Source organism: Procambarus clarkii, chromosome 40 (assembly GCF_040958095.1).
Source record: "Procambarus clarkii isolate CNS0578487 chromosome 40, FALCON_Pclarkii_2.0, whole genome shotgun sequence".
NCBI classification, from domain to species: Eukaryota; Metazoa; Arthropoda; class Malacostraca; order Decapoda; family Cambaridae; genus Procambarus; species Procambarus clarkii.
In genome coordinates, this window is record NC_091189.1 from 16042214 (window position 1) to 16066977 (window position 24764).

Genomic DNA, 24764 nt, shown 5'->3' on the forward strand with positions numbered 1-24764 from the left:
AGTTTCGGCAGAAGTATTTTATGAAGATTTAATTAAGGAGGTAGATGTATTTAATGCAACATTGAACCGGAAAACATCTAGTATAAAAAAGCATTCCCCCAGAAAAGAAAATTATACACATGACAAGATGCTTAAGGGGTGGACATTAACAATGAGGAGAGTTCACAGGAATTGGAATAGGAATGGTAGGACTGAGGAAGGGAAGAATGCTTTACTGGCAGTTGCTAGGCTGTGTGGGGAGAAGAGAAAGGAAATTAGGAGCAAGTATTGGCAGGAGTTTGCAGAAAAAGTTGGGAGTAACAGAAACTTGAAGGAAATCTGACAAGACGTAAATAAAATAAGGGGTAAAAAGCATGATTTTGTTGCACATCCTGACCCGCAAGGAATTGCAAATGGTCTCGTAAATAAATGGGCGGAAGCTGCTAAACATAGTTCATTACCCGCTGTAACGAGAAAATCATTAGATTCTTGGAAAGATCTAAGAAAGGATTTTATACTTGCAGCAGGTAACAGTGGTGATGTCACTTGCACAGGTATTACCAGAGAAGAACTAATAACGACAATTGAAGTTGGGAAATCTACCGCCCCTGGGGAGGATGGAGTAACTTATGAAATACTTAATGAACTTGCCATTATGACGAAAAGCCCACTGTTAGACCTCTTTAATATTAGTTATAAAGAGGGCAGTATTCCCAGTAAATGGAAAAAAGCTATAATCATCCCTATCCCTAAAGCCAATGGAGAGTACAGACCTGTGTCTTTAACCTCGTGTTTTTTGTAAAATGATGGAGAGGATCATTTTAAATAGACTTTTATATATAATAGGTGATCAGCTGTCTAGTAATTGTTCGGGTTCCTCAGAGGAAAAAGTACCTCTGATTGTATTATTAAATATCTAGCTAATGAAAATGATTATTATATAATTTTTATTGATTTACAAGGAGCTTTTGATAAAGCCAACAAAGAGGTTATTTTATATGAATTAGCTAGTCTTGGTGTTAAAGGGAAATTATTGCGCTGGATAGGGGATTATCTTTACGAAAGGAAGGCTCAGGTGTGGTATCAAGGTTGTATGTCAGGTGTGAGATCTTTTGAACTCGGCACACCTCAGGGAGGAGTGTTGAATCCCACCCTGTTTAATGTACTAATGAATAAGATAGCATCTGAGAGATACTCAAATGGTGTAACTCCGATCATATATGCCGATGATATTTTGTTTCAGGGCAAAGATATTTCAAAGGTTCAAACAGTGTTGGACAATTTCGGAAACCTGTGTCACCATATGGGACTGGTGGTTAATGAAAACAAAACTAAGTTTGAATGTAGAAGTCGGAGGCCCATTATATTGAAAATAAACGGTAAAAATATAGAGAGAGTTAATATATATAAATATTTAGGCATATATGTTGGATACACCCATGAGAGTTTGGAAGCTGAGATGAACAGACTGTTGGGTCAATGTCGGAAGAGATTACAGCCTCTGAAGGCCTTGGCATGCTGTGGAAAGGGAGTGGGAGTCGATTGATAAAGATTAAGCCACCCAAGAGGTGGCACGGGCATGAATAGCCCGTAAGAGTGGGAGTCCCTGTGCTACGAATGATATACTTGAGTACTGTAAGATCTCTTATTGATTATGCTGCACCTGTCATTTCTTGTTTTGGTAAAGGTAGAATGGGCAAGCTGGAGAAGGTATAAAATGAAGCCATGAGAATTATCTTAGGATGCCCAAGAAATTGATTGATGAAGATTAAGCCACCCAAAAGGTGGCACGGGCATGAATAGCCCGTAACCCAAGAAATGCTATGATTGAGATAATGAGGATGGAGTTGAATCTGCAGAGTATTGGGGATAGAATTGTAGAGATAAATGTAGCCTCTGCCATTAGATTAATGAGAGGTGGGGTAGCTAATGAATTAATCCTCTCGGTTCAAAAGGTGGGAAGTAATGAACAGTATATGATGAAGAAGAGAGTATATATGAATAACTTATGTTCTAATGTTAAAAAGTATGATGACCAGACCACACACTAGAAGTTGAAGGGACGACGTGTTGAATCTAACAACAATCTGTGTTGTGTTGAATCAATCTGTGTTGAATCTAATCTGTGTTGAATCAATCTGTGTTGAATCAATCTGTGTTGAATCTAACTCTTTCTCTTTCAACGGTAAATATTACACTCAAACTTTCGGTGTCGCTATGGGTTCCCCTCTCGCCCCTGTTCTTGCTAATTTCTACATGGAATATTTCGAAACTGTTCTTCTTCCTTCTATTGATACTCGTCCCTCTCTCTGGCTTCGCTATGTTGATGACATTTTTGCTTTATGGCCTCATGATCTTAATCTTTTCCAGCCTTTCCTCGCCTCTCTTAACAATCTGGCTCCTTCTATCCATTTCAAAGTTGAGTGGGAATTCCCTCCTTCCTTTTCTTGATGTTCATGTTCACAGCTCTGTGTCTGGGTTCTCCTTCTCTGTCTACCGTAAACCCATGCACAGTGGCATGTACATTCACTTCTTTTCCTACCATCCTCCTTCTGTTAAGAAAAGTGTCCTCGTCTCTCTCTTCCTCCGCGCTCTACGCATCAGCGACCCTCAGTTTCTTGATTCTGAAATTGCCGTTATCTACAATTCATTCTCTCGCCTTGGTTATCCTTTGCATTTCATCAACTGTGCCTACTCTCAAGCTAAACGAAATTTCTTTCATCCTAAACCTGCTTCCAACACTAGTAGCATTGTACTATGCCTTCCCTTCATATCTGAACTCAAAACTTTTACTAATACCTTTCGTCCTCTTGACATTAAACTTGCCTTTCGACAAACTAACACACTTCGTAGCAATCTAGTTCACACTGCTCCTCCTGCTTCTAATGCTGCTGGTGTCTACTCTATTTCCTGTTCATCTTGTCCTTTCTAATACTTTGGCGAAACTGGCCGTACACTGAATGACAGACTTAAAGAACACAAGAGAAGAGTTAAGTCTGCAGACACTAACAATGCTCTCTTCTGCCATGTGAGGGATTCTAATCATCCCATTGATTGGTCTTCCTCCAAGATAATCTTTCCTGCCTCTACACAGACGCCGTCTTGTAGAATCGGCTCTTATACACAATGTACCCAACATGAACTTGAGTCCTGGCTTTGTTGCTGTGGACTCTTCCCTTTCACAGTATATACTCAAATGCTCTAATCTTTCTAACAAACGTGACTTAACATAAGCTTACCCCTTCCATTTATCTTTCTTTCTCTCTTCTCCCCTTTTTCTGTTCATTGTCTTCTCCTACGCTCCCTTGCTATCCTCTTCATTTTTCCTATTCCTATCTCCTTCGGTGGTTATAATAGGAGATGCCTCGTATGGGTCAATAGGCTTCTGCAGTTCTCATTATTACTACTATCCCCTACACCTTACTTTCCTCCTCAGCTCTCTCTTGCCTATTTATTGCCTGTCAATCATCAATCATCTCCTCATCACAATCGACTTGAGAATAGTCCAGGACGGACCGAAACGTCGTCGTCCCTTCAACTTTTAGTGTGTGGTCTGGTCAACATACTTCAGCCACGTTATTGTGACTCATCGCCTGCTTATAAAGTATGATGTTATTACAGAGTGTATTGCTGTGCCCAAGAGAAAATTCACACTACCATGGGAGGATTGTAATGTAGATGTAGTAATTACTCCCTTGCAGAAGAAAAAAAGTATGTATGAAATAGGAAAGCTGAGGGCAACATATGATTGTATAATTAGAAAATTGCCTACAGAAAACACTCTACATGTATATTGTATTGGGTCAGTAGCTAGGGATGGGAAGGCAGGATGTGGAGTCTTGATCAGAGAGTACACTGACATCGGCACTGTAGATACTGTTATTGGACGCCGCTTATCTGACAATGTCTCTTCAACGCAGGCTGAACTCCAAGGTGTATGAGCAGGATTACAGGAAGTAGTCAAATGTGGTAAAAATGCCTGCTTCTTTATTGACAGCAGAGGAGCGTTAGTCTTTAAATAGCAGACGCCCAGTATACCAGAATGTTGTGATAGAGTGTAGAGAGAATGTTAAGAAATTAGAAAAAACTGGGTATAAAGTAAGATTCATGTGGATCCCTTCACATGTGGGAATACTGTTGAATGAGGTAGTTGATGAGACAGCGAAGAGAGCCACGGAAAAAACTCTTGTTGATGTTGTATGTCAGATAACCTTGAAATAAATAAAAACAAGAATCAAGATGATCCAAGAGGGTGAAGAAATGATAGAGAATGGCAATGGTAGACAGTAGTAACACACTTAAGAATTATTCAGTAATAAATACAAACTCGTCCTTCACCTATGGTAAAGGAAAGTCTACTTGGAAGGATTCAATTTACATGAGATTAAGATTAGAATGCAAATATATCTGGCAATACGGTGTTGATGTCAGTGAAAAAGATAAGGAGTGTAAATTATGTAGTATGCCGCACGCCCACACCTTAGAACATTATGTATTAGAGTGTCAACTTATTGATAACTATAGAAATAAGGAAATAAATAGTGTACCACATCAAATTGTTTGGATGTGTGATAATGGTATGATAGACAGTATACTTAGGAGCTACAAGAATTTTGACCCAAGAGTGTAACAACTATATGCTGTGCTTACTATATTAACCTGCAATGTTAAATGGGATTCTTGTAATCTTATTTGTCTATTTGTACTCACTGAATTTATGCGTCCCTTGAGTGACTTGAAGTAGAGGGGGGTAGAAATAGCCTAAGCTACTCTATCCCTTTGAGATGTATTTCTTTCTTATCTCAGTAAACATATTTGAACGTGAACACTCCAGACCATCAACCAGAGCGCAACACCATAGTCTCAGGAGACTGATGGATGCCTAATACATACATACATACATACATACATACATACATACATACATACATACATACATACATACATACTCAGCTGAAATCTTCCAGGATGCAACCCACACAATATGCCGACTGGGTACCTAATTGCTGCTAGGTGCATTAGGTGATAGGAAACACGCCCAACCATTTTTGTCCCTCCCGGGATTCCAATCCGGAATTCCAGGTTATTCCGGGTTCAAAATTGTATCTTCATTAAAGAATTTCAGTTGTGTGAAGTCCCTGCAGCACACTTTTCGTCAGAAATGTATATTTCATAAATATTTTTCTTCCAAAACTATTTTATTATGTGTCTTCTAATATATTGTTTTGTTAGTTGATTAAATAAAATATGAAATTATTATAAGTAATAATATGATAATGGGATCCGATGCAACTGAAACTTTGAAATGTGTTATCTTGACAGGTGTTCTAGTGTTTACATCCTTCGTCACCAGTGGCAGATGTGGGCGCTATAGTACAGCAGAGACAGGTGTGGTATGTACACTACGGCATAGGCAGGTGTACATGTGGTATAGCAAAGTTCTCTATACATGTGGTATAGCAGAGGTAGGTGTACATGTGGTATAGCAGAGGCAGGTGTACATGTGGTATAGCAGAGGTAGGTGTACATGTGGTATAGCAGAGGCAGGTGTACATTTATTTATTTATTTATTTATGCATATACAAGAATGTACATAAGGAATGTGAGGATACAATTATGGTAATTACAGTCTTGTAAAGCCACTAGCACGCGCAGCGTTTCGGGCAGGTCCTTAATCTAAGAAAATTTTAAGGAGGTAAATACTTGCAAAATTTATAGACAAAAAAATGATAACAGATTACATGGAATGAAAAAAAAAAAGATGAGAGAAAATTATAGGTACAGTATATTAAAGCACATAGGTAGCTATGATTGATTGCAATGACAGCTTAAAATGGTAGTTGACAACAAATTGGTAGGCACAATACAGCAGAAACAATATAAGATTGATTGCAATGACAGCTTGAATGGTAGTTGACAAAAATTGGTAGTCAAAATTGGTACATGTGGTATAGCAGAGGCAGGTGTACATGTGGTATAGCAGAGGTAGGTGTACATGTGGTATAGCAGAGGCAGGTGTACATGTGGTATAGCAGAGGTAGGTGTACATGTGGTATAGCAGAGGCAGGTGTACATGTGGTATAGCAGAGGCAGGTGTACATGTAGTATAGCAGAGGCAGGTGTACATGTGGTATAACAGAGGCAGGTGTACATGTAGTATAGCAGAGGCAGGTGTACATGTGGTATAGCAGAGGCAGGTGTACACGTGGTATAGCAGAGGCAGGTGTACACGTGGTATAGCAGAGGCAGGTGTACACGTGGTATAGCAGAGGCAGGTGTACACGTGGTATAGCAGAGGCAGGTGTACACGTGGTATAGCAGAGGCAGGTGTACACGTGGTATAGCAGAGGCAGGTGTACATGTGGTATAGCAGAGGCAGGTGTACATGTGGTATAGCAGAGGCAGGTGTACATGTGGTATAGCAGAGGCAGGTGTACATGTGGTATAGCAGAGGCAGGTGTACATGTGGTATAGCAGAGGCAGGTGTACATGTGGTATAGCAGAGGCAGGTGTACATGTGGTATAGCAGAGGCAGGTGTACATGTGGTATAGCAGAGGCAGGTGTACATGTGGTATAGCAGAGGCAGGTGTACATGTGGTATAGCGGAGGCAGGTGTACATGTGGTATAGCGGAGGCAGGTGTACATGTGGTATAGCGGAGGCAGGTGTACATGTGGTATAGCGGAGGCAGGTGTACATGTGGTATAGCGGAGGCAGGTGTACATGTGGTATAGCGGAGGCAGGTGTACATGTGGTATAGCGGAGGCAGGTGTACATGTGGTATAGCGGAGGCAGGTGTACATGTGGTATAGCAGAGGCAGGTAATTACCTAAGTGTAGTTACAGGATGAGAGCAATGCTTGTGGTGTCCCATCTTCCCAGTACTCTTTGTCATATAACGCTTTGAAACTATTGACTGTTTTGGCCTCTACCACCAAACTTGTTCTAACTGTCGACCACTCTGTTTACAAGGTGTAGTATAGCAGCGAGGCAGGTGTGGAGGCAGGTCAAAATGGACGGGCGATGCATTCTGGTGTTAGTTGTGTGGCTCTTGGCTCATGTGAGCACCTCCGTGACGGCTGGCTTGGACCCCGTACCTGTACAGATGTTGCGTCGCAAAGTTCTCGTCATTTCTTTGGATGGGTTTGGCCATCATTATCTAGACAAGTACCCATGGCAACATCTGAATAGCAAGATCTTCTCGCGTGGCAGCTACCCACGTAGGTTCAGGTAAGATCTCATTAACATTTATTTATTTATTATTTGTTTATTTATTTATATATATACAAGAAGGTACATTGAGGGTTAACAGAGAACATAGAGTTTAAGTTAAAATTACATTCTTGTAAAGCCACTAGCGCACATAGCATTTCGGGCAAGTCCTTAAACTAACAGATAATTTTTAGATAATTAGCAGTAAAATTGACAAAAAATGTTTACAGGTACTTTGCAGCTTTACTTTACAGGTATAGATTATTTTAAGTAGAATAATTAGTTACAATTATATAGTAGTATTATACAATTACAGTAGAATAATTACATTATAATTAAAATGTTATATAGGACAGTAATTGTAACAGTTCTTGGTGACCCTTGACCTAGTTATGAAGTTATATGACAGGTCACTCCATTTAGAAATTGCTGGATACATATCTTGGAAATAATTGTGGCTCGTGATAATGTAATACAACAGTGCCATATGTTTATACACAAGTTTGCTAGTCTTTCATACCAAGAATAAAATTACATAAACTTTCATAAACCCATGCAACTGCCTACTTGCCTAAGCCTTTAAAATCCACCTCAATTAAGTCGTCAGGACAAATGAGGGGGACCTTTGACAAGCTGCTGGCTTCCTGTCATCGTCAAGGCCACTAGCGAGATAGTGGTGCTCGGATAAATTCAGTTCAATAATTATTAACATTGTTAAAATTTATTATAATATGTCCATGGTTTATCTTGGATTTTCAACTAGTTTTGTGTAGTTTCCCTGTAGTCAGTTTATTTTTATCAAAATTAAGTTAAATAAATTTAAGAATTGATGTTGACTGTAGACCAATGACATTTCAGAAATCAATTTGTAACCAAGACTTTTCCCAACCACTTCTCTGTTGCCACTGGCTTGTATGAAGAGGTTCATGGTGTGGTTGGCAACAGTGTATATGACCCCAAATTGAATCGGACATTGGGCATGGAAGATGAAGGATTGTTTACTCAAAATTCTCATGTATCGCCAGTTTGGGTAATTATAATTTATATTGTGTGACTTTACATTATTTTTTTTATTGCTATAATATTTTTAAGCCTAAAATTTGTGCTGCATTTGCACTTCCAGCATTGTATTTTATATATCAATCTAGAGCAAGTTTGAAATTCCTATTGTGACTTCATTTCTTTATTTTCAGACTCTGAATGAAGAGCATGGAGGGCACAGTGGGTGCATCATGTGGCCAGGCTGCAATGTTGCATTTCGGGGGAAAAATGTGACGTTTCGGTCTCCCTTCCGCCCACGGACTTCATTTAATGAGAGCATAGATAAAAGTTTTGAGTGGCTTACAAACGAAAGAACTCCTGCCAACCTTGTTTTTCTTTACCATGATGAACCTGATCACATGGGCCATATTTATGGACCCAATTCTTCGCAGGTTAAAGAGGAACTGAGGAAGGTGCGTAATATTTAAAAAATTATACATAACTTCAAATGCATTTGATAGCCTCCTGTAAAAAGTGTATTGTATCGGTCATGAGGGAATAATTACTAAAAAGAGACAATTGTTAAAGGAATATACAGTAGTGAAATAACTCGTTCAAAAACTATGTCATTAGGAAGATCATAATTGGCGCAGCACTGAGAGAAATGGCTTGATGGGATTAAGCGAGGTAAATTCTGGAAACATAGGTAGTAGTAATGTAGTATACTGGTCTATGTCCTCGACTCAATACAGGGACCCAGGAACGATTCTCTGGCAGGACAAATGGTTGTATACATTATCTTTCACCTGATGCTTTTATTTACTTAGTAGTAAAATTGGTACCTGGGAGTTCAGCAACTGTTGTGGTTTACAGCCTGGAGAAGATTAGTTGTTGTCTTACGGGGACCTTGATAAGATTAAGTACAGCCTTACTACCTCTGACAATGGAAATAACAAAGTGGGCTTATGTGATGAGAAAATAAAAAATATTAAAGAGTACAGTATATTAATGAGAAAATATTGAGGTTATGACTGAACACACACTTAGGACTTCTCTGGAAAATGCTCTACCCTCTTTATCATTATGACCTTAAAAAAAATGAGCCAGAATTTCTACTGGACTTGCTTGGTACAGTATTTGGAAGACACCAGCTGGAACCCACAATCCAATTTCTGCATGTCCACCCAGTGCCATAATATTTTCTTGTGGGTACACATAATTTCATTGTGCAGGTATATTATGTAAGAAAAGTGAAAAGTTTCAGGAAGCTTAGTGAACTTTGAAATAATTTTTGTTTGTGTTTGTCACTTGGTTAAATGAAAACAGGAATGCAGTATATTAGTGATTTATGGTTTCAATGATTAAGGAAAAACTCGGAGTGTCAGATATTAAAGTACTGTACATGTATATGGTAGGTTAATCTTGGTTCCAAAATTAAAGCGGTAAATATTTGATTTTGTAATATGGTGGAGTATGTGAGAATAAAAGTGGACGTGTTTGAGATACATTTAGTCAAGTTCCTGCAAGAAGTGCCTGACCCACATGGTTATAGTTGATATGGGGGCCCTGTGAGCTACTCTAAGCAACAGCCTTGTAACAAGTATATTATGTCAGTACAAGTAATATACTTGCTCCATATTCTCATTAGCTTATGTGCAGATAATGAGATGGGTCTGTTAATTCTACTCAGTCCACTAATTACAATTAATACCTCTTCCCAAATGTACTGTCAATACCTCTTCCCAAACCTGCTAGAGGATGGTCAAATGAGGTGTGGACCGATTATATAAGCAGTTAAGGACGAATCATCATTATTACGGTCTATTCATGGCCGTGCCACCTCTTGGGTGGCTTAATCTTCATCAATCAATTAATCAATCATCATCCGTCTAACTCCAAGAGTGGTTCAATACAGATGCTTGAGAGATACCACACATCTTCAACATCCACCAACAACAATGTAACACTCTATGTGTCTAGTTCCTACCCTCGCAAGACACAGAGCAGACAGCCACACTTCAGCTGCATTGAGCTTCCATGCTCTCATCCTGCACTCGAGCTCCTCGACTTCGCCCACGTGTTCAGAGCACCATGCTCTACACACTCGCCCCGCATCAGAACTCTCTACCCCCAGCCTCACTCGGCCCTGCTCCATGCTTGGTCTCAACTTCTACAACACTTCACTGCCAACAAACTGACTGATGTAACCAAGAGTACTAAATACAGTAAATATAAAAAACACTAAACTCTTGTGTATGTCTAATCGATCAAATACATACACATAAACGTACGTTACAACCATTTGGACCAAGTTATTACAAGACAAGCCCAGTCTCGTGCTAGGCATGGGGAATAGATGATCTCACTGCAGGTATAAACTGCAGTTGTATTTATTAAGGAAACTTATCACATGGTAAGATAAGAAACTTATCACATGGAAACTTATTTTAGGTAAGATTAAAACTAATATATGCATTTACAGTACAGGTATATGACAACATTAGAGATACCATCCATGAGATTTTTTTTTTTTCAGGGATATTCCTGCATGGGCCCTAAGCCTCTGGCTGGCCCACTAAGTGTTGCTTGTTTCTGTTTTACTTGGGCGGAGTATGAGTACAGTACTTATGACTCGTATGGCCACTTCATTAAGATTTTGTCCCATGTGTTTAACAACTTCTTCTGCTCTGTTGAATCTTAGTTGAAATCTTAATGGGAGATGAGTTCGTAATATTGAACAAGATCACATTTTTTCCCACATATTATTCTATGATGTTCTTTAAGCTATTTGAGCCTTGCTTCACTGGAAGATTTTCCAATACTGTATACACCTATAAGATCGAGAATCAAGCAACAGCATTTAAGTGTATTTGGGGTTATATTGCACCCAATTTTTGCATAATTTGTAATTTTATTACATAATATTAACTGCATTCCACAGATTGATGAAGGTATAGGACATATGTACCATTTGCTCCGACTCTATAAATTGAGTGACACCGTGGATGTGATCGTCATGAGTGATCATGGGATGAGTGCTGTTAAAGATGATAATATAATTTTACTGGATGATATAGTTGACCCTAAGCTATACACCACATCTGGAACCTCACCTATTTTAAATATTTGGCCTGAATTTGGTAAGTACAGTACTGTAATTACAGTACCTTAATTTTGATATTGAGAATTGCCGTGATAAGAGTAGACTTCACTTCATTTGTAGTAGTCATTTTGTCCTAGTGTTTTATGAATTCTAACTCAGATACACAAGGATCGTGCTTATTCAATAAGAGGGAAAGTATGGAGAATAGAGAGGGGGCAAGTGGCTGTGAAGGTGGGTTGAGGCAGCAAGGTTAAGGCATAGCTTATGTATTGCAATTTATATTTATGAAATTTTTATTTAGCAAGATAGATTGCAATGTTGACTTTGCTTTTATTCTGAAGAAAAGCTCAACATTACTGTTTCTTTTTTTCTTGCTAAATTAATATTTCATCAATTTAAATTATAACATTCTTCTTTTATGATTTGTGCAGGTTGCCTGAAAATTTTCTCCTACAGATGACTGCAGAACACACACTCAATGCTTCATTGACCTAACCTTTTTTTCACACCAACAAATATCCACTGTAATTTATTTGGATGTTCTTGGAATGTAGTTTATAAATCTTATTTATTTTGCAGACCAAGACTTGAAGGTCTATCGCAGTTTACAGGAGGGAAGTAAAAAACACAACTACACTGTATACCTAAATGATGATCCTCAACTGGTGTCTTGGCATTACAGTAATAATACTCGTATAAGCCGGATCACCGTACTAGCTGACGATGGCTATGTCTTTAAAGATTTTAAGGACTATATTGATAGTATAAGAAACAAAGGAGTCAGTGACTGTGAGTACTGTATATATTTCTCATTGTACGTATATTGTCATTTCCCAAGATGTTTAGTTTTGCCATGTGAATAAGGAAGAGTTTCATTGTAGGATATATGATTTAACTTATAAATGTCAAACTTTATAATATTAATGGAATATATAGGATCATTAAATAAGGACAAAGTCATTATGTTCATTGAAAATTTTTACATGAAGCAAAGTAATTTACCTTACCACAATTATAAAACGTATTAATGTAAATCGTAATATAGCAATTACTCAAGTACATATTGTTTGCGTTGTAATATTTGAAAATATCATGGTTAATTAGGTTATTGGGGTAAGCACCTTTTTCCAAAGGATGTTTTCAGACACTAATAAGTGTAATCCCTATAATGATCAGCAGTTTGTTCTCAAATTAAAGTTTTCTGAGAAGATCCACACTGAGTGATGCAAACTGCAATGAATCACTGAAATAAAATTGAGGAAGCTTGAGTTTCTTGGATGAAAGTGAAGTGGCGGCCTGCCCCATGTAATTACAGTACTGTCTACACTCGATTATCCGAACTATAACCGGTGGTTCATTGAACCGGTGAACTGGTGGTTCATTGTCTGAACTGCTGGGGTTCTCTTCGGTCCTTGGCCCTTTGGGGCTGGTCACTTTGAATGACTTGTCTGCTGGATTCTCGGGGTTTGGTTGTCCATGCGGTTCATATCCGGGGAGTGTCAAACATCCTGGTGGATGTCCTGTCTCTGTTCATTCCCCTGCCCATAGAATGGACGGTCGACACCGACTCGTTCTGTTGACTCTGCCGGACATACGGGCTCCCGGAGGTGGACCTCTTCACTTCGGCATGGTCTCGGCATCTCTTGATGCTGTATATGTGGCGCCCTTTTCCGACCGCATAGCCGTCGCAGTGGCTGCCTTTTGGCAGGACTGATTGAGGTGGGGCTACATGTACCTCTTCCAGCCTGGTCATGTGCCACCTGAGCTGTCCTGGTCATTGGAATGGGTGCTTTCTTTTTCTCTCTTCTCCATGGTTTGTGGTGGCCCCTTTGGTTCAAGATTGTTTTTCCAAGGCTCTGTTTCTGTTGGTATTTGCCTCTGGGGGTTAAGTTGGCAAGCTTCATGCTCTCCTCTTTCGCAGGGGTTTCTGCTCTTTCGGTTCTGGTGGTCAGTTTGTTAGTTTGCATCCATTTCCTTCTTTTTTTGGCGAAGAATGAGAACAGGCATCTGGAAGGGCCCTTAGGTCATTGATGCTTGGTTGATCAGGCCAGGGGTTGCCAGGGGTGCAACTGGACACGTATTGTCTCCGGTTGCAGCTCTTCGCCGTTATCTACGCACCTCGGCTTCTGTGGCCAGGAACATGCTATGGGTTGATCCGATTACACCTCGTTCCCTGTTCCAGGGCTTGGGTCTCCCAGGTCATCAGCAGGGTTATTATGTCTAACCAGCCTGCAGTCTACTCTCGTGCGATGATGTTCACAGATTTGCTGTTTTGGCTGCCATGTTCTGCAACATTTTTTGAGCTAACATTCGGGTGCGGGGGTTTTGAAGGTCGAACAAGCTCCTGGCTGCTGTTGACCATTATATGGTCAATATGCCTGGGCCTGGTCGTTCGTGTGTGGCTTTGGGTCACAGGTTGCAGCCAGTTGTTTCGACTTAGTTGATGTGCACGTGGCGGCCACCTCCCGAGTAAGTCTCTCTTACTTGTCTTTGGTTAGGTAGCTTCAGGGAGCCGGAGGGGCTCCCCACAGAAAACCAGCATTGAATGTAATGAAATGCCATTTTCTGGATGAGCCCCAGAGGCTTACTGGCACTCTCCCTCCCTACCTTCAGTCGGCAGTTTGCGTTTTTGTTTTTGATGCTCAGCCTCTGAACTGGAGGTGAGAGTAGCTGGCAGGGGCTGTCCGGGGCTTCTCCATTCCCCTCCCAGGAAGGGAGGGCTGCACGGACAAGTGGCATGGCGGCAGTGAATGACGTTTGCTTGTTTCCTTAAGTTTTTTGGGAGTTGCAATTTCTTACCAGATAGGGTTTGTTTTGTTATGCCAACCTTTCTGGGTGTCTAACCCTGGTCGATGGAATGATCCCAAACACGTGAGGGAGGGGGGTTCCATAGGCCATTGCTTCCAGTGCCTCTCTAAGGGGCCAGGTTCTGGCTCGTGGTTCCCGGTAGGCAGAACTCTTAATTGACTGATGCCCCAGACTAATATAGCTTATATATCAATCAGATAGCTCCAGGGAGCCTCTGGGACTCGCCCAGAAAATGGCGTTTCATTACATTCAATGCTGGGTTTTTGTCCTATTGTTAGTTGATCTGATTAATATGCAATGAATTGATATACCTCAGGGATCTTGCAGAAGGAAATAATCAGAATTGGGTTTTTCATGACCTCAACCATTTGAATTGTGTTAAGAAGTAAGCAGGGCAAAAAAATATTTAATGTATGTTACCTATCTTTTGAAGATTTTTAAGTCATTTCACCATTTAACTTTGAGAAAAATTGATTATACAGTATTGGCTAACACAATAAGAAGTAAGATCAGTGGAATGTTTCAAGCATATGTTAGGCGTGTATGAGTGTTTGGTTGGGTATAAATAGAAACTGCCTTACATGTGCCAATAGTTTTTTTTCTCTTCTCTTTTCTCACATTATGTTCTTTTTATTATCTGACAGTGACAGATACACATGGGGATCATGGTTATCCAATTGACGTACCTAGCATGGAGCCAATATTTGTAGCAGCAGGGCCATCATTCAAGAAAGGATTTCAAACTCCAGATTTTAGCAATATAGATGTATATGTGCTATTGTGTTATCTGCTTGACCTCACTCCTGGACCGAATAATGGCACCATTGAAAACATCTCGGCTGTTCTGATTCAACCAATGTCATCAACACTCATTCGTCCACTCTTAATTACACTAGGTATGAATTAATAATAAGTATTAATGATTTGTTAGCCATCTACAAGTTAATAGGTATACCAGAAAGTTTTATTTGTATCAGTGTTAGCTTCCTATTGGGAATTATCTATATATGTTTAGAGAATAAGTCATAATAACATGACTGAAACAAATAATCTGCCTCATACAAATGAAATAAGTGATGATGTTTCATTCCATCCTGGGCCCGTATCAAACCATGACTCTTGCTATATCATAACTTAATAAAGGTCCAGGATGGACCAAAATGTCATCATTTTAATTTAGTTGTGTGTTTAATTATTTATTTATTTTTATATATATATATATGTGTGTGTCTGTGCTGTTTTGTGCCTACATGTGTATGATCTTCGAGAAGGATACTTTAATCATACTGTAAGAGTTCGGTAATCCAAATTCCATTAACTCGAATTAATTTGCATTTTATTGTTCACTAGTAAATGGTAGAAGTAACCGGATAGATGGCGAGCATATGGGTAAATGGCAGGAGTAACAAAGTTTTGGTACAAAAAATTGCAAATTTGTTAGTTTTTGGACATTCCTGGTAAGGAATTCTGCTAACTCAAGTGTTCTGCTAGCTCAAATGAGCATAGGCCCCATATAATTCAGATCACCAAATATAGATAGTAAAGGTATAAGATTAATAAGCATATCAATTACCTATATATGCTCCTGCCTTTGAGGCTGTTGAGGACACATTGCTTAATCAAGAGACCTTGTATTTCCCTAGATTTGTGCAATAAACTTCAGCATATTGAATTTTATTTAATTGTACTATGCTGAATTTTCATGTGCATATTACACCAGAGTATTGCAAGTTTGAATACCCATTTCTTTCAATTGCTTTCAAGTTCACAGATCTTCATGCAACACATTACAAGGCTTGTCAGTTCACGGTAATCTTTGAAAGAAGGCAAGAAAGTCATGGAAAAGAAAAGTAAGCATTTAGTGTTCCCACCACCACCACCATACATACTAGTATTAGAAAATTTGGCGTACTTGAAACACCTTTTAAGCATAACCCTCGGATGCTCTCATAACCAGCTGCTGTGTGTCACATAGGTCTCGTATCACCTGCTAGGATCTTGTTACTTTTTTTGTCATTATAATGGAGATCTTTGCAAGTGGTCCTCTCGCATAATAATGGAAGTTAGTGGCAAGTCTAACTTGATACACCGCTGAGAGTACCAGCCAGCTATTATATAAAAGACCAAATTGAGCGTTCACTGATACAAAATGTATATGTGTATATACATACAGGTATTGTATATACTGCATGTAGACTGAAGGGAGGGCGAGAGAATAATTTATATTTGTAAGAATATTTTGTAATAGAATATGGGACCAGCAATACTTTCCTCAGTCCTAATGCACTAAATATCAAATTTTACATTGGCAGTGCAACTTCGATTTGGTGAACCTCGTTTTGGCAAATCTCTTGTTGTAATGCACACTTTCCAGGCCAGATTTACTTACCTGCTCCACCAAATTAATGTTTGGAGACTTGACAAAGTGGGGGATGTTCAGATTTGCTTTGGAAGTTGGGTCCGAGTTCACAGACCTGTTGGAAAGTTGTCCATCAATTGATAGATTTAAATTAAAATTTAGCTCAGTGAAATTAGCCCATAAAACATGGGAAATAATTAATGAATGGTAACACACTCATGGTAATGAATGGTAATGAATGGTAACATGGCTGCAATCATATTTTTAATGATTTTCATTGATAGGCACAACATTAGAAGACAGATTTGGGGCCTTGGGAAAGCCATTGAGCATATCTAAAACCAAATTCTGTGGTTTGTTTTCATTTGAGTTGCCATGGATTTTGTTCACTTAAATATGGATTGCTCTTGTTTTGAAAATGAGGATTTTAGGCTGGGGCATGGGAAATATGTTAGCTGTTGTGAAATCTCTTTACAAACAAATTCTTATGGTAGTTGTCCATCATATGACTGGTTAAAATAAAAATTTTGCTAAGTGAAATTACCCCATAGTGTGTGGATAAATATTAAGGTATGAATGGTAACTTTTTAATATGGCTCCATGTACATATTTAATGAGTTGCATAGAAGGACACAACATCAGAAGAGACAGACAGATGAAACAATGTATTTTTCTTGACTTTAAACAAAAAAAATCATTTCTTAAGTGCCTCCTGAAAGCATCTGTTTGCAATAAATCCCTCATGCCAACTAATCAGGGTTGGTCCAATGTAGTTTGCCGAATCAAGGTTGCACTGTATATTATCCGTGAAATTTAATTTTTTCTTTTTCCATTACAATATCTATGGAACTGAAATGTGATTAAGGGAGGCAAAGTGGGTGGGTCATGTAGTGTTAATCAAGGATTTTCCTCAATAGTTTTTTTCCTTGTGAACTCGACTGACTAGCCATGCACTGTGTATTAACCAAGGAGGATGAGCTATTCTGCACATTTCCATAAACCTTTTGCCTCTGTTCACCTAGAAGTAAATAGGCACCTAGGAGATAGGCAACTAGTAAGTAGGCAACTGTTGTGGGTTGCATCCTGGGGAGGTCAGTAGTTGGCCTGTAGGGACCTCACTAACCCTAACAGGCTTATTGTCCCTGACAGGAACCCACTTTGAGACAATAAAAGTGAATGGATTTTTATATCGTATTTTTGTAGTGCCTCGTTGTTATTCACTGCGAACTCTAAATTGATGAATTTAAATATAGTTCACATTGTATTATTCACTATGAAATTTACTTGTCAGATTTATATATTAACTACAATTTTTTTATATTTTTTTTGTTATTCATGTGTTTATTTCAACACATATTTTTTTTCTGTGATCAGGAATATCGCCAATATTCTACATGGTGCTTCACTGTAATCAGGTATTATATATTAGTCCATATTTTTCACCACTTACAAATGTGTTAGTGTGATAGCATGTTCTCAGGCAGGGGTAAAGCACAAGCATAATCAGGACTTATGTTACCTGCTGTTGTTTTTATACTAATTTTGAGTTTGGTGTTAGCCTTGCAGCCAGCGTTAGCCTTGCAACTAATGTTAACGATTCACTAAATCCTTCAGTGTTAGTGTACATTATTAAACATACTGTATTTACTTTAGTGGAATAATGCGTGTTCACTTTTGTTTAAAAAAAAAAAAAAATTCCCCCAATAAATGTATGTACAGTACTCTTTTGTGTCTGTGTTATTGACAAGTACAGTATTCTGTTTACTGGCATAGGTACATAGAAATACCACCACCATGTGCTGCAATAATCCTTTCGTTGTCACTAATCAAAAGGATAGGAAGGGAGGTATGGTATTGACTTGGATACCCTCTTTCCAGTTTCTCCCAATGAAGAGCTTAATTGGCCTTGAAATAAAGTAGAAGCAAAAGAAGCTAGAAATTGTGGCATTAGGGAGGGAAAGTTGTATATGTTAGCAGATGACAATGATGAGTAGGACAGAGTGAGAGTTATAAGAGGCTGGAACAAAATTGTGAAAGGAGGAGTGCTGCACAGTAGGAAGGCATGTGCAATTTTATGAATGAAGTGTGGTATAGGACGGTGTGTAGTTTCAAAGGGCTTGTTCATGAAATTCTTGTTATAAACTGGCTGAAGTTGTATGTTAATTATATATTCTCTTAGTGGTATATGCAAATAAAAACATATGAGAATGAACCCCAAATTATTTAGACTATTCCCAATTTAGCATTTAGACATTCCCTAAGTATCCTCCATGAGATATGACCAAACTTTTGTACAGCCAGGCAGGACAATTTTAGTACTGTACTGTTTGTCTAGTAGACATGACCAAACCGTGTTCAAGGTGAAGAGTTTTCTCTATTTTCTTGATGGTTCAATTCTTCATGCAATGGTAGATGATACAACAACTTTTATTTATTACTATGCATTAATACTCTTTGCATTTCTTCTATGTATGTCCTTTGAATAAAAATTCTAAATTGGTTTAGAAGAGGAAGGTTGAGGAAATGGGCAGATACAGTAAGTGTCTCATGCATGTAAGAAGATAGGGACAGAATCTAAACCAAGCACGAGAGGTGTTAGTACATAAAACTAGGTGGAAGCATCTTTTTAATTAAGGAATGGATGTTTGATATGGTTGTACATGACATCTCACAAGGAGCACTTTATTATAGGTTCCAGCACATGATTAAGACCCTAAATCATAACACAAAGACTTATGAAGCAGCACTATGCTACTGTGAACATTTTACTAGTTTGTAATTGCCTGGCTGTGGAGGCTTTTGAATCTAGGGCCAGATTCACGAAACAGTTACGCAAGCACTTACGAACCTGTAAATCTTTTCTCAATCTTTGGCGGCTTTGTTTACAATTACTAAACAGTTAATGAGCTCCGAAGCACCAAGAGGCTGTTTATAACAATAACAACAGTTGATTGGGAAGTTTTCATGCTTGTAAACTATTTAATAAATGTAACCACAGCCGTCAAAGACTGAGGAAAGATGTACATGTTCGTAAGTACTTGCGCAACTACTTCGTAAATCTTCGTGAATCATGATATCTTCCTAGGAAGATATCATGAATCTGGATAGCATAGTGAATTTGGAAGGGATCGTGAATGAATTGGTGTCATTTTGAGTATCTTGATCTTGTTCAACTGTTCTTATTATAAAAGGGTAATGTTTTTGATAATGTAGTATTCAGGAAAATATTGAGGACATACGATGGGATCGAACCCACGTCCTTTCATTTAGCCTTAATATTTTCTTGGATATGTCATGTTGTTGTGATTTTCGTTGTGTTCCTGATAGTGTTGTTGCATATCCTGCAGATGTAATTACCCAAGTGTAGTTACAGGATGAGAGCTACACTCATTGTATCCCGTCTTCCCAGTACTCTTTGTTATATAACATTTTGAAGCTACTGACGGTTTTGGCCTCCACCACCACCTCACTTAGCTTGTTCCAACCAATTACCGTACCACTGTTTGCAAAAGTAAACTTTCTAATATTTTTTGGGGACTTTTGTTTCCTTGGCTTGAATCTGTGTCCTCTTGTTTGTAAAGTTGCTGGTTTCAGGAATTCCTTTGTCAATTTGGTCGGCTCCTGTTAGTATTTTGTAAATGATCATATCTCCTCTCTTTCTTCTACCTTATAGTTTTGGCAGTTACAGCTTGAGAAATGTATTTTAATCCATAGCCAATAAAAACAAATTCATACATGTATAGATACAGACACCAATTTTGATTTTAGAATTTTGTGTCCCTAACTGCACAGCTACATGCATGCCATGCACTGAATGCCATATTGTTTTTATCTAAGTACAGTATGGTGTGTGCATGCAGTAATTTCTCATGTTCATGAATTAATCTTTTGAATTATATTTCATCCCTTTGGCAAATGTTCAATATATTACAGTAGTGTGTGTAACCCACTATACTGTATTGCATATTCATGCATGCATATAGTGGTCATATAGTACAATGTTATTTCTTCTAGTGCAATGTAAATCCTTACAGAGGGAGGAAGTATGACCATCTAACAAAACAGGTTGGTCCAAGAACAATTTAAATTGGCTGCTCTTCTGTCCCTGTGGATTGTTTGTATGACAAAATATTTTGAATTAGAGGGTCTAGGGAAGATGATACAGGAAAGAAAAGACAAAAGATGAGCAGGAAGGAAGCAATTAGGCACATTTCATTTCACCTGATGCATCTCTTCACCTAGCAATAAATACTGGTACTTGGTAGGTACCTGGGAGTTAGGCATCTGTTGTGGGTTACATCCTGGGGAAGGTCGGTAGTTGGCTTAAATCCTGGGAGGGGACCTCAATAAGCCTAAGTATAGGCACCCTGTCCCTAACACTGGGAATATAATGGAAAAAATATGTTCAGGAAAGTTTAAATGTGTGACCTCAAACTGTATTAGATGATTACAGAATACAGTAATTTGTGAAAACATTACCATCCCACAAGAAAATCGGAGAATAGAACATAACTTTAAGATGCTGATCTGTTACCAACTCCATTAAATTACGAAATATGTGGTAGTAAATACGCTAGCACAGAATTATATAATTTATTGCTCTTCGTTTATTAGTAGGCGTGCACAATCTCAAAGTTCTGGATATTCAACACTGAACACTGGTAGATATCCTGCCTATCACAAGTAAACAAAAAATAATCCAAGCTTGTAACACATTTACTCACTAGTTAATTAGCTTAATTCTGCTTTGGCGTGACTCGTGACTATATTATGAATGCACAGTGGAAATCACAAGAACATAAGGACTTTATGAATGAATATTTAGGCATTATGATAAAATACTTCAAGCCCTTTGAACACATAACGTTTGGTATCTTAGCCAAATAGCCATACTAAAAATATTTGACCCCTTTTTATTTTGAGTTGCTTCTTTCTGCACCATTGAGGGTTTCATTTTAGAACAAATCAGTCTGTTGAGGATGCACAGTACAGTACAGTGCAGTACTGGTACAATTACCAGATACTGTATGTAAAAATCTCCTTTCTGAGCAGGATGTTACATTTCTTCCATTGCTCCATCCCATCCCCTATCTTCCTTGGGGCTCAATTTGTTTACTTAGGTGATATCTACCTAAGGTTGAGTCAGGGTACCCAGTTTGATTGGTGCTGGAAATGGTGACCTGGATAATGCACTGGTAGTTTCCAAGAACTGGTAGTTAGTTATTGCTTGGTTGTTTTTCCAATGTCAAATTATTTTTGTCTGTAGTGGCTGTAACTGTGGTGTCCTGACCCGGTACTCTTCCCACTGTAGTATTGTCTCGAGACCTCACGGTATTCAGTGATTTTGTTTTCCGTTGCTTTATTTCATAATTTGTGAATTGTTTGCTCCAGCAGGAATAGTCCAACTAAAGCTGGAAAGGAAAGAAGTGTTATCTTAACATAGAAAGAATGGCTAAACTGATTGACAAAAGTTTGACAAAACTTTTGACAAAACATAAAAAGATTAACAAAAGACACTGACAAAATAATCAGTGCCCAGTAATGTCAACGCCAAAGTAATGTAGTAATGCCCAATCAATATCAAAGAAGTGTCTAGTATGAGAAATAGTGTTGCAATGGAGGGTGAGGTTGCATGAGTTTTCAACCTGGTACTGAGGATTCTTTAATGTTTTCTATTATAAATTTGGAATTTCTTAAAATTTTCTTAGGTTTTTAATGAAATATAGCTAGGATTAGTTTGCTTAATACAGTTTGAGTGTGTGTGGGCATTAAAGGGAGAGTGTATGGTTTAAATGCAGATGGTTCAAATGGTGAGGGGATTTGCAGTTGGATGGTCCACATGGCATGGGGGTTTGCACCATCAAGTGGTTCACATGGCAGGGTTATTTGCCTAGTCAAATGGTTTACATGGCATGGTTGCTTGCCTAGTTGGATGGTTTACAAGGCAGGGTTGTTTGCACTGTTGGATGGTTTGCTTTGTGGGGTAGTTCGCACAATTGGACAGTTCACATGACAAGGCGGTTTGCATATACAGGAATGTTAATTTTAATATATTTAATCAATATTATTGGCTGTATTTCATGTAAATTTTATACTTATTACATTCTGTACTATCTAAAACAATTATACAACAAAGTTCAACCATGCCTCATTTACAGCTGTGCGATATGGTTCTGCAGTAATTTGTTATAATGTTACTTGTTCCAAGAACATTTTTAATAATAAAAAAAAACTACAATGTGTACAGTAGAGGAAGTGCTATGTGCGTTATTATATAATAATAATTGTGTCGAGGTACCTGCTTAGTGCTAGGTGAACAGAAGCATTAGGTAAAAGGAAATGTGCCCAATCATTTCTGCCCTGCCCGGGATTTGAGTCCAGAATTTTCGATTGTGTGTCAAGAACGAACCCAACTGTACTACCGGGACCCCAATAAGAGACCTAAATTATAATATGCAGGAGTTGTATGGTGCCGTTATATAAAAAATTATATCGGTGTCATAGAAAGTGTCAAGATATGCTACTAAATGGCTCCCAGACCTAAAACACCAGAGTTATGATGAAATACTATAGGCTTGAAATACTTCAAAAATTAGTAGACAGAACAAAATGTGATATGGTCATCACATACGAAATTGTAATGGGACTAAATCAAATTGACAAGTAATAATTTAAATCTGGAACATTGAAGGGAAAAAATAAAAATCAATTGATTCAAGCTATGAAAAAAAGCGACAGACACATTTTCAAATTCTTTTATGAACAGAGTGGTAGACAGATGAAAAGAGACCAAATGAGTATTTCAAAATAACATTAAGCTTAAAAATATCATTTGACAAGGATTATAGGGAAGAGGGAATACCTGGGGTGCAGCTCTTATCCTGGAACTACACTTGGCTAATTATACATTTAGATTACTTTTAAGAAATTAAGGTTTGTTTTTATTATGGGAGATATTTAGCATTTTTTCTTCTAAAAGGTACCTTGATAACATTGCTGGGATTCATTGGAGTCTTGGCATGTGTGCTGACTCGGAAGGACAAACGTAGGCCAGTTTCTGCGGAGGCACTCATCAATGGATATGTTCACAGGTGAGCTAAATGCTAAGCTTTTCACACTTTCTCGAGTACAGGATTCCTTTTTCTCTTTTATTCTGTAATAAAGCTTTCAGAAAATGTTTTGTGTTGCATAATTTGTCACACATATACATTTGAATGTATTATATGATAGGAGTAAATTAGAAACTGAAGCAGCTAGAAGTGGCACAATGTATTAAAGAAGATACATTAAATGTGCCAAGTTAATGTAACTTGGGCTGAAAGGGCTGAAAATTGAAAAAGCAGATTGGAACAAGGGTTATAAAAAGAGGAAGAGAAAATGAGAATTAAAAGGAAGGAGTACAGGTATGTCCATTAATGTATTAAGAGAGTAGTGTGGTGACACTGAAAGGCTTCTTATGGCTGAGTTTTAAGTGCCTATGCAAGAATTTAATATTTTTGAAGACGATGGCAGTTGTTAGTGCTTATTTTCCCAATCATACAAATGAAAATGTTAGATTTCTGGGGGAAAATAAGTGAGAGTGATAATTTTCTCTAAGTTACAGAATGTTTTGGATGTCTCATTTAAATGGAACTATAATGAACCCCAAGAATCATGGAGTAGGTATGTCTGGTATCCATTGAATAAATGACAATGGCTTAATACATTACTGTACTGTATTAAGCATAATGGTACACACAAATATGCAGTGCATAGTTCTATGTGAATGGTAGAGTAGAAAAGAGCCCAATTTACTAAAAACTTGTGGAAGGAATTATCTTTAAAATGTGTTAAGTGATGCAAATCAGTAAGAAGAATATCAAGAGTTGTCTGATCACATGAGTGGGCTGAGCAGGATAAGTCTAAATGGTAAATAGATGAACTGTCTCAAAATATCAAAGAAGACGAAAAATGTAGATGTTAAGAACAAATTAATTGAAATCAGAGTAAAATGAGTTTGTTCCTTGAAGCAAGAGAATGTTGATGGTAGTAGAATGAGTCAAGTGCTTGGTGGGATGAGCAAGAGCTGTTGATGACAAGTAAAAGGAGTTTGTTGATGTATATTGCACGGATAAAAGAACCAATAACATGTAAGCATAATGGGGGATCCTATGGAGTAATGACCAGTTACTACCAGATCAGAGTCAAAAGGTCATGGGTTCAATTGCTGTGACGGGACAGAAGCATTTGGGCATCATTTTCTTTTGCCTGATGGCTGTTCATCTAACAATAAATAAGTGAATGGGAGTTAGATAACTATTGTGGGTTGCATCCTGGGAAAGGT

At 38.2% G+C, this 24764-nt stretch overlaps 1 protein-coding gene across 6 annotated transcripts in view; it reads left to right on the plus strand.

Annotated features, from left to right (window-relative positions):
- The first annotated feature begins 5286 nt into the window (after window positions 1-5286).
- LOC123757930 (bis(5'-adenosyl)-triphosphatase enpp4) overlaps window positions 5287-24764 on the plus strand; it is a 40645-nt gene continuing 21167 nt past the window's right edge. For 2 of the 6 annotated variants that reach the window (XM_045741891.2, XM_069338739.1), the window contains exons 1-8: window positions 5287-5372; window positions 6951-7208; window positions 8049-8220; window positions 8384-8644; window positions 11113-11311; window positions 11854-12063; window positions 14727-14978; window positions 23421-23532. In XM_045741891.2, the coding sequence (XP_045597847.2) occupies window positions 6991-7208; window positions 8049-8220; window positions 8384-8644; window positions 11113-11311; window positions 11854-12063; window positions 14727-14978; window positions 23421-23532 (1424 nt within the window). In that variant the 5' untranslated portion in view covers window positions 5287-5372; window positions 6951-6990. Of the gene's footprint in view, window positions 5373-5424; window positions 5445-6950; window positions 7209-8048; window positions 8221-8383; window positions 8645-11112; window positions 11312-11853; window positions 12064-14726; window positions 14979-15853; window positions 17776-17815; window positions 18604-23420; window positions 23533-24764 lie in introns of those variants that run through there. The other 4 variants (XM_069338743.1, XM_069338744.1, XM_069338741.1 and 1 more) reach the window with 4 other exon arrangements.